The sequence below is a fragment of the Schistocerca gregaria genome, chromosome 2 (assembly GCF_023897955.1).
Source record: "Schistocerca gregaria isolate iqSchGreg1 chromosome 2, iqSchGreg1.2, whole genome shotgun sequence".
Taxonomy (NCBI): Eukaryota; Metazoa; Arthropoda; class Insecta; order Orthoptera; family Acrididae; genus Schistocerca; species Schistocerca gregaria.
In genome coordinates, this window is record NC_064921.1 from 763,552,622 (window position 1) to 763,571,723 (window position 19,102).

At 44.1% G+C, this 19,102-nt stretch overlaps 1 protein-coding gene across 9 annotated transcripts in view; it reads left to right on the forward strand.

The window, feature by feature from the left end:
- LOC126334984 (ATP-binding cassette sub-family C member 4-like) overlaps positions 1-19,102 on the forward strand; it is a 302,418-nt gene that overhangs the window by 248,093 nt on the left and 35,223 nt on the right. For all 9 annotated transcript variants that reach the window (XM_049997791.1, XM_049997788.1, XM_049997787.1 and 6 more), the window contains 4 exons: positions 1,995-2,145; positions 2,230-2,336; positions 14,436-14,559; positions 16,558-16,731. In XM_049997791.1, the coding sequence (XP_049853748.1) occupies positions 1,995-2,145; positions 2,230-2,336; positions 14,436-14,559; positions 16,558-16,731 (556 nt within the window). The remainder of the gene's footprint in view (positions 1-1,994; positions 2,146-2,229; positions 2,337-14,435; positions 14,560-16,557; positions 16,732-19,102) is intronic.

Below are 19,102 nucleotides of genomic sequence, written 5' to 3' on the forward strand. Positions count from 1 at the left end.
TTACATCAGTTTACAGCTTGAACATTTATCTATTTTTCGACATAATCACCATTTCTATCGCTGCATTTTTGTAGAAACTGTGGCAGTTTTTGTATGACCATGTCATACCAGCTCGCCGCCGTGCTGTTCGGAAAGTTATGAAACTCTTCCTTCAGCTCGTCGTCGGAGCTGAATCGCTTTCTGGCCAAATGTTCTTTTAATATATGGAATTCCTATAACCTATGGAACAGGTGATAGTCACTGGGCGCCAAGCTAGGACTGTAGGGTGGGTGGATGATTGTTCCACTGAAACTGTTGCAGGAGAGCAACGGTTTACCGAGCGATGTGTGGGCGAGCGTTGTCATGGAGAATGTGTACGCCCTTACTCAACATTCCTCTTCTCCGGTTCTGAATTGCCTGTTTGAGTCTCACAGTACCTGTCCGCGTTAATTGTGGTCCCAGCGATTCATCTCCGACGACGAGGTGAAAGAAGAGGTGCATAACTTTCTGAACAGCATGGCGGCGAGCTGGCATGAAACGGGCATACAAAATCTGCCACAGCGTCTGCAAAAATGCATAGACAGAAATGGCGATTATGCCGAAAAATAGCTAAATATTCAAGCTGTAAACTGATGTAAGCCATTGTTGAAATAAACAGGCCTATGTATTTACAAAGAAATAAGAGACCTTACTTTTGGGATTACTCTCGTATATACTACGGTACAGGAAACAGCAGCAATAGTGAAAATTACAAATGCTTATCATTTTGATTTTGTGCTCAAATTTGTTAGTTCAAAACAAAGAAAAGTCTCATTTTTCCTCTATTCTAAATAAGGAAAACCATGCAATAATGGCGGGCATCCGTAGCAGAAAATTCATCTAAAGTTGTATCTTGTTTGTGGTTAGTATGTTAGTACGGTTATATTAGTCTTTTACTGTTTAACATCTGTGTTTCATTTTATATTCAAGTTGGTTCATTTAAACATATCAGAGTCTTGAAACATCACCCTCTTCCCTTTAACCCCTTAACTCCTTTAGACAAACTTAAAAACACAGGGAACAGCAATCAAATAGATGGCGATACTGCCGATATCAGCACCTAATTCATTGTTTACCCTCTATTACAGTCAACAAAAGAACAAATCGAATTACAAAATGGTTTAGGCAAGATATCTGTTTGGTGCGAAAAGTGGCTGTGTGGTGAGGTCCTCCATACGAGTACAAAAAAGTGTTTCGGTTACACGATAAATCACATTTGAAGGCTGTCGATCCAAGTAAGTCTCTTGTGATTACGGTTACGAACAACTTCGGTTGGAACAGCCAAATAGAAATTTTGCTGGGGAAGGTGGACCAAAGAAGGCATTCTGTTAGCCGAACACTTAGAGGCTATAATAGTTTTACTGGGGAGACTTCTTACACAATGCTTGTACGTCCTCTTTTTGGGTATTGGTGTACAATGCGAGCTGCTCCTCATATGGGATTGACGGAGGACATTGATGGGTTCAGAGAAGGGCGGCTCGTTTTGTACAATTCCTGATTAATGAATAGTGAGTCACGAATATGTTATGTGAGATAAGGTGGTAATCATTAAAATAATGGGGTTTTAGTTGTGTTGAGTGTGTTTCACGAAGTTTCAATCGCCAACTTTCTCCTATGACTGAAAATTACTTGGACTGTCACCTACATAGGGAGAAATCACCTCCGTAATAAAATAAATCAGAGCTCATACAGAAAGATTTAGGTTTTAGTTTATCGCACGTGCTATTCGATAATGGAACGGTCGAGAAATAGGCGGAAAGTGTTTCTATGGGCCCTCTGCAAATCAGTTCAGTGTGAACTGTAGAGTAATTGCGCAGATGTAGGTATTTAGGCATTGACATAATTTTGGGTATTGATGTCGGTGCCAGCCAAGTATGTCGAATCTGGTATTGGCGCGTTCTTACATTTGTCATATTCTAAGCAAGAGTTCTCACTCCGTTTTGTATAACGGCACATTTCGTTTCTTTGTGTTGCAGATATTCCTCTGTATGTTTGGAATCATCATCCTGGTGCTCATCTCTCAGTACATTGTGATAGTTCCCTTGGCAGTCGTGTCCGTTTTCTTCATATGGCTGTCTGTGATGTTCATATCTACAGGACGGAACGTGAAGCAGTTGGAAGGAATACGTGAGTGTTCTGCCATGTAATGATGTGCTTCGATTAATGACGACGGCTGCAAATAACAGAAAGTTGATTGTGATGTTTCTGCAGGACGAAGCCCGGTGTTCTCGCACCTGTCCGACACGCTGAACGGCCTAGCGACAGTGCGCTCTGCAAGAGTCCAGGAGATGGTCAAGCACGAGTTCGACGCTCACCAGGTGAGAAACAGTACCTCTCGTCACACTTCATACAGGCAGTTGTCACTGTCCTACAACGACATTCAGCAAAGTTCAGAAAACATCATTAACTTCAAAATATTTATTTTTACGACACAGTTTGCATTCCGCAAATAGGGGTTCGATCATCTGCGTCGCATCCAGATAGCGTATAAAGTGTCAGCCGACCAGGGGACACGCAAACCCCTCTACCGCTCTGAGTGTTCAGCAGTCGTCACGCGAAACATGGAACACAGACGCCATACAGTTACTCGCTCGCTCGTTTATACGTTAACACGAGATCAGACTACTATAAATTTATCATATTAGCGGTTCTGTCAATATTTCGGTGCTATCCATAAACATACAGTATCCTGGGAGTGAGTACTAATTACCCAAAGAAACAAATTACCGTGATGACATTACATAAAATAAAACCAGATTCTGATTTTGTTCGTTAAAAAAATTGCACGAAAAAGCGAGAACATTGACAACTTGGACCCACCTTTCAGCTGTACCCAGATATAAAATTTTTAAGAATGAGCCTTCGGGGGATGAAATGCAATTACTGATCGGCAGCTGAAACATCCATATAAATGTACAAATCATGTTGTGAATACTTTTCGCAGAACAAGAACGTACTATCGAATACACAAAATAAAAACATTGGGAACCTTCAGAAAAGCGAATATCGTACAAGAATTCCACAGTAAAACCTTAGACAGATAAAGGTTTTTCTTTCGATTACACACTCCGTAGATGATACTTCTGTAAACTGAGATATCTCTCTCTCTCTCTCTCTCTCACACACACACACACACACACACACACACACACACACACACACACACACACACACACACAGAGAGAGAGAGAGAGAGAGAGAGAGAGAGAGAGAGAGAGAGAGAGAGAGAGAGAGAGAGAGAGAACTCAAAAGCCAAAAAACTTTACAAAACTTTTACATAGTAAAAGAGCGACGGATACTGAAAACGAAGCGCTTAGCACTGTGAAGTGTAGCCTGCCTACCATTTTAGTAATTCATCCATTAATCAAAGACATGGAGCCAAACGTATTCTTTCTTCAAGCGTTACTCAGAATATATTGTACAAAGGAAGTCCGTTGAGTTCATTGTCGAGGGAATCCTGTATTCTGTATTCAAACATCAACATATAATGGAGTTCGTAATTATTTCTCCACAGCTTGACCGTAATAACGAAATATAACTGCTTTGCTGTTAATCAGTATCAGAAGATAGGTGTCGACTGTTGGACATGTCATTTCAAAACACACATTTAGAACTGCTACAAGCGAGCACAAGAAATGTGCACAAACCTATTTCGAAACTCAGAAGATGCAGCTTAATTGGAGTGTCAGATACAGTAAAAGAGGACATTGACGTAGTTTAACGTACTAGAAGGACGTTACACAATGTTTCGCAATTATAGATACAAACAAAAGGAGCGAGTACAAGGTAATGAAACAAGTAAATAACAGGTGCGGAAACCAATGGTTTCGCCGATACGAACGTATACGTAACTGCAGTCATGCCATTGTTAATGTCTAACGTACTAGTTCCCACAGTCAACAGAAATAGCAGTGTACATGTGTAGCATTTGAAGCGGTTGCCACTGCTCTACACAGATTTTCATGCGAATAAATGGGTGATATGCAATTTACCTACAGGCGTGGTAATGGCATTTCACGCGAGGCAGCGCGATTTAATGATGAAACGTATCGACAGAGAAGACAGCCAGGCAGCAGTGTGTTAAACAGGTTGCATTAGCTCCTGCACGACACTGATTCATTAAAACCTCAAATGGAACACGCAGCTGGGTCAAGAATAGTCAACAACACGAATGAAGGGGCTTGTATTAACAAGTGGATGCAATGCCGGGCACGAGCAACACGAGAATTCTTGCAGCAGAATGCGTTTAGCCCTTCACCATATGACAGACATTACATGTGCAACAATAGTACAAAATGTATCATATACAAAGCGTGCAAGCGCTGGCCGCACCTGAATTTCCAGCCCAGGTTGCCTTGTGCCAATCCACACTTACGCAATGATTCAGTTCCTAATGCGCTTGTTACTTACAGACGAATCATGCTTTACCCGAGACAGCATTGTGAACACTCACAACCCACGCGTTCTGGCTTAGGAGAACCCACATTCTACCATTGAATGGAGAATTTCCGTTAACACATGAACAGCTGTCAGAGCAGTTGATATACACACATTCCCTACCTCGGCGACGTACAATTCGTGTATGCCTTCATCTCCTGCAAGAGATATGCTATTTGGATGATGCTTATAGTGAAAGGAAATGCAAATCATTAATTCATCATGGTGCACCAAGACATGTACCTGTTGCTGTTCGGGAATATGTAGCACCAATCTTCGACAAGGTCATCTGTCGTGGCCTCCCAGTTTCTCTGACTTGAGCTTGTTTCATTTTTTGGTGTGGTGATGTTTAAAAGCTTTGGTGTATTGCACTCGTATTGTTAGTGTCGATGAACTCAGAGAACACATTATAAATATTTGTTAATGCTTTCAGAACACCCCTGGGATTTTTGAACATGGATGGGTGTCGATGAGCATGTATGCCGAAGCCTGCCTTCACATGAACAGTCGCCATGTGGGACATTTGTTGTAATGTATTTGTGCTAGTATGTAGTCGCAATCGTCGAGGACTGTGTTGTGAGTTGTTCTACTCAGTATTGATACGTCAAAACAGAGAAGCCATTGATTTCAGGACCTGCGTTAATTACTAGTTCTGCTTGATTCATTGTTCGCTACTGACTCCTTTAGTAGTCACACACCCTGTACACTCAGATAAAATTTTACCACCACCAGCTTAATAGCATGCTGTTCCACGTTAACAAAGCAATACAGCAGCGATTCTTTGTGGCATGTATTCGACGAGTCCTACGTAGATTTCCGTAAGTTATGGGCCAGCTGCTTCTCGACAGGGAGCTGCTGCCAGTAGCATCTCTGATGTGTTGCATTGGACAGGAATCACTAGAATTTGGTGACAAACATCAATCTGAATTCTCGAAGATACTCCTCAAACCACTGCAGCAAGAGTCTGACTTTATCAGACCAACAGTTATCCTGCTGGAAGATGCTGTCGCCGTTAGAGAATGCATGTAATCCGCAACAATGTTCAAGTAATACACAGATATCATCTGGCCTTTTATTGCTTCTGTAAATCCCATGAAAATACGGCTCAGTGACATCCATGGTGTAATTCTGACTGCACCAGTGGGGCTGTAAGTTCCGAACAGTCGTTCGCTTGGATATTGAGGAAGAAAGGAAGGAACTTTATTGATCTAATCAGACGATACTTTTGCATTAGTCCACGGTCAAGTCTCGATGTCCATTGCAATCGTAAATAACCATATTTTTGAGTTAACATGGGAACACGTAGGGTTTCCTACTGCAGAGTCCTATTTTCATCAGCGTCATCCGTAAAACTTATGCCTGCCCCAGCAATACATTCCGTCGTAGTTTCACATTCCACCACAGATCCTGCTTAACAGAGAGGGTAAGCCTCCAACGTTGTTGTGATGAGGTGTGGATGTCCAATCCCTTGTCACTTGTGGATTCACCATCCTTCAGCAACTTGCCTTGGATGCTCCCGACACTTGTTCACGCCCAGTTGCACTCGAACAACGACCCCCTTCCCCTCATGTTTCCGCCATGATTGCTCCCAGGGGCCATGTCATAACAATCTGCTCTTCGCAATGAAATCTTCGAGGGTATTTCTTACCTAATATTTTATTTTCTGGCGAAGATGGAAAGGGACAATAGCTTTCAGAAACATCGCGCTCACTCTGCGATCTTCTGCAGCAAAAAAAAGTGAAGATTTCATTTCATTGCATTGGCACGCTGCTAGCACTTTCATAGACTCATCCACACATCGGCATCTCTAGACAGACTTCCCGTTAGTCTCTGCTCTGTTAGCACATAAGCATTTCCATTACCGCGTCATGTACCTGCAACGCCATCAAGGGGCATATAGTCCCCTGGGACAGTGATCATAGTGCTTTGGCATATCAGTGACAGTATTGCCTCAACAAATTAAACTAGTCGTAGCCTCTAGTTCCGGTTAACGTTTTTGGGAGGCTTCTCCTCGATGTCAGGCAAATGCCAAAACTGGAAATGGTGTCCCAAATTTTCCACAGTGGGAAAGAACGTTAATTCTGTTACAGCTACGAGAGCTTTGGCCGAAGGTACGTGTTCTATGATCGCCCCATCCTCGATGGGTAGGGAGTGAAAAATTTTAAGAATAATCGAGGTATAAGTGCAATTTTCATTTAGACTACCTACCCGCTTAGACTAAAGTTTCACTCACATATAATGCCTCCGAAGACGTGATGCATCGGAAACCAATTGCTGAAATGTTTGCGTGCGTGATAGATAAAAATAAATACATAAAAATTAATAAATTTTATTGATAATCTGTATTATCGATGACTAAGTCTGCGTGGATAAACAAAATGCTAACAGCATCAGTGGCTATTGATAATGTTGACCAACTTTAACCAGTTCGGCAATTTGAATACCTTGCGTTATTGTTGAACCTAGGCGGAAGTATTTTCGTCTTTTGAATTCAGTACACCCAGCTTTTGTGTGGTGACATTAAAGAAAAGGAGTTGCATTATTTAATTAAAACTCCCGCTTAAGCTTTATAAAATCAAATATAAATTTTTAGTGGGGAACACTTTTTTCTTCTTCTTTAAGCACAGTGCTGGCCTTTGTGGCCGAGCGGTTGTAGGCGCTTCAGTCCGGAACCGCGTTGCTGTATGGTCGCAGGTTCGAATCCTGCCTCGGGCATGGATGTGTGTGATGTCCTTAGGTTAGTTCGGTTCAAGTAGTTCTAAGTTCTAGGGGACTGATGACCTAAAATGCTAAGTCCCATAGTGCTCAGAGCCATTTCAACCATTTTTACACACAGTCTCACCACTAAGAATTTTCTGTAACATCAAAAAATCAACCTAAATGTTATTAGATCATGAATATTCATTTAGTTCCTCTCACTGTTAATTTCGATCGCATCTTTGATTTTACTGAGCGAGAGTCAATAATATTTTAACTCCCACGGACATCATGAGTGGCCACCCAGCCACTACACAGCGTTACTTGTGTGAGCACAGCAGCAACATCAGAAACTGTACATTGTAGGTAATTAGTGGTCTTCGTGAATGACTTTCCAGACAGCACGAAGGTTAGGGTTCCTACCTCAGGACAGTAGGAAGATCCTTCTATGCGACTGTAGCACAAAGTTAAAGATAGAAGCAGAATTTCGCTGAAACTGTATTTTGCAAGATTCTAAGAAACCACCTCGCTCCCTTACTGCAGTAATATCGATCCCTACGTCATATAACTCAAAGAAATCTGTGCTGTAGTACCGACACAGTCCTTAACTCTGAACCACAAAGTTATTGTTCCTGCAGATATTTCCTAATATACCCACGCATATTTTCATCTGTGTAGACTTCTACATACAAAGTAATTAAGGCTGCAGGAACACCTGTCCCATCCATCGATAAAAACGTTTTCATACTAGTTTATTATCCCCCCCCCCTCCTCCGGTCACTTCGTCTGTCGCAGTTCCCTGTGCTTACACCAGGAGAATGCGGCCGTATGAAATAACCACTTTCCTGAACACAGATCTGACGGCATTTCTCAGCGTTGATGGTCTGGTACTTTTGTCATGGCTACCTGCAGTACAAAGGAGAAAAGAATGGGCATTTCGGGACCGGCTCAGGGTCTGCAGGTAGACGGTCCGCACACGTGCACGCTCCCTCCCTCCCCCCTCCCCCTCTTCCACCCCACCCATTTCCAACCACTGACACACACACACACACACACACACACACACACACACACACACACACATATCTCCGCACCCTATCATATGAGCCCGAATTTACAATTGCTCAGTTATCATTATTTTTATCATTACTACACGAGATGTAGGACGGGGGCTGTAATATTGTCCTTTCATTAGTTCTCAAATGTGGGCTACCGATATTTTTTGACGAAGACCCTCTGCAATGGACAACGTCCTTGTTGTAACATCTGCCACTGTGCTTCGTTGCCTATTTCTGGGCTACTTTCACGGTGACTAAACTTGCAAATAACTGATCTAGTCTTCCTATTTTCTGTGCTCCATCGCTCCACCTTGATGAGAATGCTGAAGAACGGGTCGAAGGAAGATTGTAACAGAATTCTTTCGTCAGTGAAGTAAAATTCCTTGCGGTGCATTCAATAAAAGTAAACTATCACGTGCTTTGGCTCGACTACATCTACTCATCGGCGGGACAGAAACAGGTTCTTGAAGTATGTAGCTCATGGCAATAACTGATCGCTATTCGCGCAAACATCATCCAGTCTTTCCGTCTATTTACGCGCTTTACAGCATGTTTTATGCATACTCCAAGAAAATGAAGAAAAAAAACACGACGGAAACAGGTATTGTGATACACTTGTACAGACGAAAAAATGACTTGTTTGTTGTTGTGGTCCTCAGTCCTGAGACTGGTCTGATGCAGCTCTCCATGCTACTCTATCCTGTGCAAGCTTCTTCACCTCCCAGTACCTACTGCAAACTACATCCTTCTCAATCTGCTTAGTGTGTTCATCTCTTTGTCTCTCTCTGCGATTTTCACCCTCCACGCTGCCGTCCAATACTAAATTGATGATCCCTTGATGCCTCAGAACATGTCCTACCAACCGATCCCTTCTTCTAGTCAAGTTGTGCCACAAACTTCTCTTCTCCCCAATCCTATTCAATACTTCCTCATTAGTTATATGATCTACCCATCTAATCTTCAGCATTCTTCTGTAGCACCACATTTCGAAACCTTCTATCCTCTTCTTGTCCAAACTATTTACCGTCCATGATTCACTTCCATACATGGCTACACTCCATACAAATACTTTCAGAAATGACTTCCTGATACATAAATCTATACTCGATGTTAACAAATTTCTCTTCTTCAGAAACGCTTTCTTAGCCATTGCCAGTCTACGTTTTATATCCTCTCTACTTCGACCATCATCAGTTACTTTGCTCTACAAACAGCAAAACTCCTTTACTACTTTAAGTGTCTCTTTTCCTAATCTAATTCCCTCAGCATCACCCGACTTAATTCGACTACATTCCATTATCCTCGTTTTGCTTTTGTTAATGTTCATCATATATCCTCCTTTCAAGACACTGTTCATTCCGTTCAACTGCTCTTCTAAGTCCTTTGCTGTCTCTAACAGAATTACGATGTCACCGGCGAACCTCAAAGTTTTTATTTCTTCTCCATGGATTTTAATACCTACTCCGAATTTATCTTTTGTTTATTTTACTGCTTGCTCAATATACATATTGAATAACATTAGAGAGAGGCTACGACCCTGTCTCACTCCCTTCCCAACCACTGCTTCCCTTTCATGCCCCTCGACTCTTACAACTGCCATCTGGTTCCTGTACAAATTGTAAATAGCCTTTCGCTCCCTGTATTTTACCCCTGCCACCTTTAGAATTTGGAAGAGAGTATTCCAGTCAACATTGTCAAAAGCTTTCTCTAAGTCTACAAATACTAGAAACGTAGGTTTCCCCTTCCTTAATCTAGCTTCTAAGATAAGTCGCAGGGTCAGTGTTGCCTCACGTGTTCCAACATTTCTACGGAATCCAAACTGATCTTCCCCGAGGTCGGCTTCTACTAGTTTTTCCATTCGTCTGTAAAGATTTCGCGTTCGTATTTTGCAGCTGTGACTTATTAAACTGATAGTTCGGTAATTTTGGTAGAGTTTTGTCAGGAATGGCTCTCGCAAGACCGTCAGTAGTTCCAATGGAATGTTGTCTACTCCGGCGGCCTTGTTTCGACTCAGGTCTTTCAGTACTCTGTCAAACTTTTTACGCAGTATCGTATCTCCCATTTCATCTTCATCTACATCCTCTTCCATTTCCATAATATTGTCTTCAAGTACATCGCCCTTGTATAAACCTTCTATATACTCCTTCCACCTTTCTGCCTTCCATTCTTTGCTTAGAACTGGGTTGCCATCTGAGCTCTTGATATTCATACACGTGGTTCTCTTTTCTCCAAAGCTCTCTTTAATTTTCCTGTAGGCAGTATCTATCTTACCCCTAGTGAGATAAGCCTCTACATCCTTACATTAGTCCTCTAGCCATCCCTGCTTAGCCATTTTGCACTTCCTGTCGATCTCATTTTTGAGACGTTTGTATTCCTTTTTGCCTGCTTCATTTACTGCATTTTTATATTTTCTTCTTTCATCAATTAAATTCAATATTCCTTCTGTTACCCAGGATTTCACTAGCCCTCGTCTTTTTACCAACTTTATCCTCTGCTGCCTTCACCACTTCATCCCTCAAAGCTATCCATTCTTCTTCTGCTGTATTTCGTTCCCCAATTCCTGTCAATTGGTCCCTTATGCTCTCCTTGAAACTCTGTACAACCTCTGGTTCTTTTAGTTATCCAGGTCCCACCTCCTTAAATTCCCACCTTTTTGCAGTTTCTTCAGTTTTAATCTACAGGTCATAACCAATAGATTGTGGTCAGAGTCCACACCTGCCCCTGGAAATGTTTTACAATTTAAAACCTGGTTCCTAAATCTGTCTTACCATTATATAATCTCTCTGAAACCTGTCAGTATCTCCAGGCTTCTTCCATGTATACAGCCTTCTTTTAAGACTCTTGAACTAAGTGCTACCGATGATTAAGTTGTGCTCTGTGCAAAATTCTACCAGGCTGCTTCCTCTTTCATTTCTTTGCCCCAGTCCATATTCACCTACTACGTTTCCTTCTCTCCCCTTTCCTACTACCGAATTCCAGTCACCCATGACTATTAAATTTTCGTCACCCTTCATTGCCTGAATAATTTCTTTTATTTGATCATACATTTCTTCAATTTCTTCGTCATCTGCAGAGCTAGTTGGCATATAAACTTGTACTACTGTGGTAGCCGTGGGCTTCGTATCTATCTTGGCCACAATAATGCGTTCACTATGCTGTTTGCAGTAGCTTACCCGCATTCCTACCTTCCTATTCATTATTAAAGCTAATCCTGCCTTAACCCTATTTTATTTTGTGTTTAAAACCCTGTATTCACCTGACCGAAAGTCTTGTTCCTCCTGCCACCGAACTTCACAAATTCCCACTATATCTAACTTTACCCGATACATTTCCCTTTTTAAATTTTCTAACCTACCTGCCCGATTAAGTGATCTGTCATTCCACGCTTCGATCTTTAGAACGCCAGTTTTCTTTCTCCTGATAACGACATCCTCTTGAGTAGTCCCCGCCCGGAGATCCGAATGGGGGAATATTTTACCTCCAGAAAATTTTACCCAAGAGGATGCCATCATTTAACCATACAGTAAAGCTGCACGCCCTCGGGAAAAATTACGGCTGTAGTTTCCCCTTGCCTTCAACCGTTCGCAGTACCAGCACAGCCAGGCCGTTTTCGTTATTGTTACAAGGCCGTATCAGTCAATCATCCAGACTGTTGCCCCTGCAACTACTGAAGAGGCTGCTACCCCTTTTCAGGAACCACGCGTTTGTCTGTCCTCTCAACAGATACCCCTCCGTTGTGGTTGCACCTACGTACGGCTATCTGTATCGCTGAGGCACGCAAGCCTCCCCGCCAACGGCAAGGTCTATGGTTCATGGGGGGGGGGGGGGGGGGAGGAGGAGATTTGAGAGAGATACACAAATTTAGCAAGTCAGTAACACATCTGTCCACCTCTGGCCATTATGCAAGCAGTTAAACTTTGCTTTGATAGTTGTTGGATGAGTTACTGAGAGATATTGTTCAAATCCTGTCCAGCTGGGGCTTTAGTTTGTCAGAATCCAGTGATATTTTTTGTCCATGCTTTTAGCAGGAGGTCTATGGGACGACGGCTGTTTATTATCGTGACAAGTAAATAAAAACACCTGATTGTATTTTATTTTGTCGCTACCAGTTTAAACAGTTCAGTGCGTCATCTTCAGGCTGTTTTTGATGCGATACAGGTTGATATGATCCCCCATGCATACCATCTGTTGCCAGCATTACTGGATGCGCAGATAATTTCAACACTCCAACCATCAACTGAGTTGAGTGCTGACACCTTATCTGCGCATCCAGTAATGCTGGCAACAGATGTGGTATGCATGGGGATCATATCAACCTGTATCGCATCAAAAACAGCCTGAAGATGACGCACTGAAGTGTTGAAACTGGTAGCGACAAAATAAAATAAAATAAAATCATAAGGACGGCTGTAGGTGTTACTTACTTGTCACGAAAATCCAGAGATGGATGGAGGGCCCAACCCATAATGGCCCAAACGTTCTCAGCTGGGGAGATATGCAGCAGCCTCGCTGACAAAGGCAGGGTTTGGCAAACACGAATATAAGCAGTAGAAACACTCGCCGTGTGCTTGAGGGAGTTATCTTGATAATAGGTAAGCCTAGGATAGCTCGCTATGAAGGGCAACGAAACTGGACCTAGAATACGGTCGGCGTACCGCTTTGCTGTAAGTGTGCCACGGATGACCGTTAAAGGGGGTTCTCATACGAAATCACACCTCAGACCATGCCTCCTGGTTGGTAGGCCATAGGATTAGGGACAGTCAGATCCTGTATGTCTCCAGACAGTAATCTCATAGACTGGAGCAGAATTGTCTTCAGTGATGATTACCCCTTCGGATTGAGTCCCGACGACCAGCGAAGACGAGTCTGGAGGCACCTCGGACAGCGGTGGAATACCAACACGAGTGTCGTCCCAGCCCGACAAACAGGAGTGATGCTCTGGGATGCCATTTCTGTTCAGTGGGACCTCTTTGGTTGTCAGCCGCGGCACCCTTCTCTAACACTGCGGTACGTCGACGGTATTCTACGCCTCGTTTTGTTGCTCTTCATGGCAAGCCATCTGGGCATAAATTTCAGCGAGATAAAGCCCGCACACGTAGAGTTACTAATGCTTGTCTCTGTGCTTGCCTCACCCTACCTTGGCTAGCAAGGTTGCTGAATCCCCAGTTGAGAACTTAGAGATCATTATGGGCAGGGCCCTCTAACCAGCTCAGGATTTTGATGATCTAACGCTCCAATTGGACTAAATTTGGCACTATACCCTCAGGAGAGGCAGCTAACAATTCTTATCAATAAATACCAAGCTGAATAGTTGCTTGCTTGAGGGTCAGAGGTCTACAAACACGTGATAGGTTTTCTCAATCTGTTAAGCTCCTCCTTTTGAAAGTAGTTTTTTTCTTCAAAAATTGTATTCATTTGTTTACCTGTACATGTATACCACAGATTTCCGTCCCATTCGGATAATTTCTTCGAAGTGTGTCGTTCGCTTGCGTCTTGTGTTACTGTGTTTAGTCAAATGTCAATCACTGAAGCGGGCATCAATCACCTGCAGGTCGGTCTTCATTTCATACTAACCATCTTAATGTTGTTGCTTTCCTGTGGGCCAGCGAACAGGCTCATAGCAGACGCTGTCAGCCAGCTCATTTGTATAGATCTATTATCGGTCTTATGGAAGTCGAGAAACACGGCAACACCTGGAGATGCGCTATCTACTTCCTTCTGGATCTCAAGAACGAACAGAGAAAACAGGATTGCACACTGCTGAAAACATATTCATTCCCGTACAGGAGTTTTACTATCTGCAGAAAAAGGCTAATTCGAAAAATATGTAACTTCGTTAATAAACGTTTTATAACAAAGTGGTAATAATGTATATCCTTTCCTTTTCCTTGAATTGTGTGGAAGATTAACTGCTGTTACGGTGCAACGAAAGTTATATTTATAACAGTTGCAGTTGACTCGATACACGTGTCAGGAATTGAGAGAGTTCCGTGTTTGCCATCAGCTGCACAAATTAGTTAAAATTATTCATGAATTTGTACAGCTGGTGGCAAACACAAAATACTTCAAATGTAATAGTCCAGCATCGTGTTTTGTGCCCATCAGTCTAGAGCTTTTTCTGAAAAGACTACTAACCCGTTTTTTATTAATTTCCACCAGAAAACTGTACATGTTTTTTTTATTAGTTTTCAGAGATTTCACATAATTTTCTGCTATTTCTTCCAGGACAGACACACGTCAGCCTGGTTCCTGTACGTGTGCTCTGGAACTGCACTGGGGCTGTGGCTGGATTTACTCAGCGTCGTTTACGTCACTCTCGTCACGTTCAGCTTCCTTGTCATTAATTCTGGTGAGTAACGACTCGCAACAAACCTCCGAATATCTGTACACGATTTTATTGTAGCTTTGTCACCAAGTGTTAAGTTTGCCGCATTATGTGTAAACCGTATAAAGCACAGGCAGCAAAGAATTGTACTGAACTATTCTACTGAGAGGCGACGTCTCAGTATCTGATCCGCCTGGTATAGCTAGCAGAAATATTTTATTTAAAAGAAATGGGGTTCACAGTAAAAGGCAGTAACATAAGGGGACCTCGAGATGAGAGCATGCTACTGAAACGCATCTTATCAAACTGTAGTTGGGAATAGTGACTGAGATAGAAATCGTGTGACGTTTTGTATCGATAAGCTATTCGAAAATCTCTTATGTCTGAAGTTATGGTTCATATCACTCACAATTATATAGTCAATAATTTGTAAATTTAATTTTCCAGTCTCCTTTTGCTCACGAAATCAGCAGTATCACTTTACAAAATTTCTGCAGTTTTCTGAGATAAATTGGCAACGAATTCGGTAACTGTGGGTGGTGTGTTAACTGTTGCGTCGGAGGAAACTCATGTATGTCGCACATTCTGCATTCCGTTACGGAGTAGCATTGTCGAAAGTAGAAAATCAACAAGAAATGGCAGGAGCCATTAGAGCAGGGGCTGTTTACTGGAGGGAAGTAGTTAATGGCCTCCTTAAACAGCTCTCATGCTAGCCACAACTTTTCCAGAGGTCTCACATAGAATGTTGATAACTATTTTGCGTAAGGCGGTGCGTAACGAAGTCACTTCATTAATGAAACTAATGTGCTCCGTTTTCGAAGAGCAAGTGAAAACTGAAATCGGCATTCATCAAGAACGTAGCAGCTTGGTCCGTGATCAACTATTTTTCCCTGTAGGGATGCAGCGCAGGTTTGCTTCCGCAGGGAAGACCGATGAATGACCAAACATGTTACTAGGTACGAAACTTCCGGACCGAGAATCGAACTCGGGACCTTTGCCTTTCGCGGGCAAGTGCTCTACCAATTGAGCTAAACGAGAACGACTCACAGCAAATCCCCCAGGCTCTAGCTAAGCCATGTCTCCGCAGTATTCTTTCGTCTAGAATTGCTGGTCCCGCAAGTTTTGCAGAATAACTTCTGTAAAGTTAGGAAGGTAGGAGATGAGGTACTGGCGGTTGTTAAGACTGTGAGGACGAGTCGTGAGTTGTCCTTGGGTAGTTAAGCTGAAGGAGCAGTTACTAGCAAAAGGCAAAGAACCCGAGTTTGAGTCACGATGCGGCACCTAGTTTTAATCTGCCAGGAAGCTGCCTATCAACGCACATTCCTCTGCAGAGGGAAAACTGATTCTGGTTGTTACTAGATAGGTATTACAATTTAGGTTCTGTACACATGGGTAAGTACACTGGACAAATAATCAGTTATCATCACGCTAATACGGTGTTACCACCGCTTCAATATTTTATAACGGTCTCTGTTCGGCGAGGAAGTGCGTCCACGAGCTTTTCACGTTCTCCACACCAGCTGAAGCCCCTAATAGAGGGCGGGCCGTAGAGCTGCCAAACTGCAGAGACGTTGATTGTCACGATTCACGCGTTATTTCAAAAAATCCATGTCGTTTTCTATGCGATGATTTCGTGAGCCAGTCGAGGCGCCTGATAGTTCCTCAAACCAAGAACGAATGGGTGCAGACCAGTGAACAGGGCTGTTGTCAGCTTAAAAGACGGAAGTGTCTACAGCATACTTTTAATAAAGATACTGTAGAAAGTGCAATATTTGATTGCCGTGAATACTGAAATATCATGGTCCACACGGCCAACTAGCACGTACGTACTACTTCGCCGTCTTGATTTACGTCAGCAGTAGAGTCATGCCCGTAGTTCTCCACTACAGCTGATCAAAAATGCACAGTATTCTCTTTGAAAGAGGTGACTAATATTTTGTCCGGTGAGCTAATTAGTTATAGATGATCAGTGTTACGAAAGCAGTAGATTTCACCACATGTGGACTTGCGTTCCATTTGCAGATTCCGTGGCCGGGTCTAACGTGGGTCTGGCGGTGTCGCAGTCCCTGCTGCTGACGGGCATGCTGCAGTACGGCGTGCTGCAGCTCAACGAGATGGTCAGCCAGGCCACCTCCATAGAGCGTGTGCTGGAGTACACGCGCCTGCCGCCAGAGCCCGCCCTCGAGTCGGAGGAAGGTGAGTTCGCTGGCAGCTTCCACGATGCAAGCCCTTAAACCCGCAATGGGTAACTAATCCACAAAACGACATCTACATGAAACCTCGAGCTTTTCTCCGGTGTACAATTCATTACAATCTGTATGTTCACATATACTGGGGGTATATCGACCCGCCAGGGTAGCCGAGAGCGCTAACGCGCTGCTTCCTGGACTGTAGGAGGCGCGCCGGCCCCGGCGGATTAACGACGAGTGCCAGCCTGAATGTGGTTTTTATGCGGTATTTCACATCCCGCCAGGTGAATACCGGGCTGGTCCCCAAGTTCCGCCTCTGTTACACGCGTTGCAGACATTTGAAGCACGTCCGCACTATTTCACGATTTACACTAGACTCGGACAGCTGGGGTGGTACGGGGTGGCGGCAGGAAGGGCTTCCGGCCGTCCCTACAACTAACATTGCCAAATCCGTTGTAACTACGCTGACCCTCCGATCGCTGCGGAACTGTGGCGTAAGCGAAAGAAAGAATACTGCATGTATAAGGCTGTATATATGGAAGAAACCTGGAGATGCCGACAGGTTTCAGATAGATTATATAATGGTAAGACAGTGATTTAGGAACTAGGTTTTAAATTGTAAGACATTTCCAGGGGCAGATGTGGACTCTGACCACAATCTATTGGTTATGACCTGTAGATTAAAACTGAAGAAACTGCAAAAAGGTGGGAATTTAAGGAGATGGGACCTGGATAAACTGAAAGAACCAAAGGTTGTACAGAGTTCCAGGGAGAGCATAAGGGACCAATTGACAGGAATTGGGGAAAGAAATACAGTAAAAGAAGAATGGGTAGCTTTGAGGGATGAAGTAGTGAAGGCAGCAGAGGATCAAGTAGATAAAAAGAGAAGGGATAGTAGAAATCCTTGAGTAACAGAAGAAATACTGAATTTAATTGATGAAAGGAGAAAATATAAAAACGCAGTAAATGAAGCAGGTAATAAGGCATACAAACGTCTCAAAAATGAGATCGACAGAAGTGCAAAATGGCTAAGCAGCCATGGCTAGAAGACAAATGTAAGGATGTAGAGGCTATCTCGCTAGGGGTATGATAAACTCCTGGAAATGGAAAAACAGAACACATTGACACCGGTGTGTCAGACCCACCATACTTGCTCCGGACACTGCGAGAGGGCACGCACGGCACAGCGGACACACCAGGAACCGCGGTGTTGGCCGTCGAATGGCGTTAGCTGCGCAGCATTTGTCCACCGCCGCCGTCAGTGTCAGCCAGTTTGCCGTGGCATACGGAGCTCCATCGCAGTCTTTAACACTGGTAGCATGCCGCTACAGCGTGGACGTGAACCGTATGTGCAGTTGACGGACTTTGAGCGAGGGCGTATAGTGGGCATGCGGGAGGCCGGGTGGACGTACCGCCGAATTGCTCAAAACGTGGGGCGTTAGGTCTCCACAGTACATCGATGTTTCCAGTGGTCGGCGGAAGGTGCACGTGCCCGTCGACCTGGGACCGGACCGCAGCGACGCACGGATGCACGCCAAGACCGTAGGATCCTACGTAGTGCCGTAGGGGACCGCACCGCCACTTCCAGCAAATTAGGGACCCTGTTGCTCCTGGGGTATCGGCGAGGACCATTCGCAACCGTCTCCATGAAGCTGGGCTACGGTCCCGCACACCGTTAGGCCGTCTTCCGCTCACGCCCCAACATCGTGCAGCCCGCCTCCAGTGGTGTCGCGACGGGCGTGAATGGAGGGACGAATGGAGACGTGTCGTCTTCAGCGATGAGAGTCGCTTCTGCCTTGGTGCCAATGATGGTCGTATGGTCGTATGCGTGTTTGGCGCCGTGCAGGTGAGCGCCACAATCAGGACTGCATACGACCGAGGCACACAGGGCCAACACCCGGCATCATGGTGTGGGGAGCGATCTCCTACACTGGCCGTACACCTCTGGTGATCGTCGAGGGGACACTGAATAGTGCACGGCACATCAAAACCGTCATCGAACCCATCGTTCTACCATTCCTAGACCGGCAAGGGAACTTGCTGTTCCAACAGGACAATGCACGTCCGCATGTATCCCGTGCCACCCAACGTGCTCTAGAAGGTGTAAGTCAACTACCGTGGTCAGCAAGATCTCCGGATCTGTCCCCCATTGAGCATGTTTGGGACTGGATGAAGCGTCGTCTCACGCGGTCTGCACGTCAGCACGAACGCTGGTCCAACTGAGGCGCCAGGTGGAAATGGCATGGCAAGCCGTTCCACAGGACTACATCCAGCATCTCTACGATCGTCTCCATGGGAGAATAGCAGCCTGCATTGTTGCGAAAGGTGGATATACACTGTACTAGTGCCGACATTGTGCATGCTCTGTTGCCTGTGTC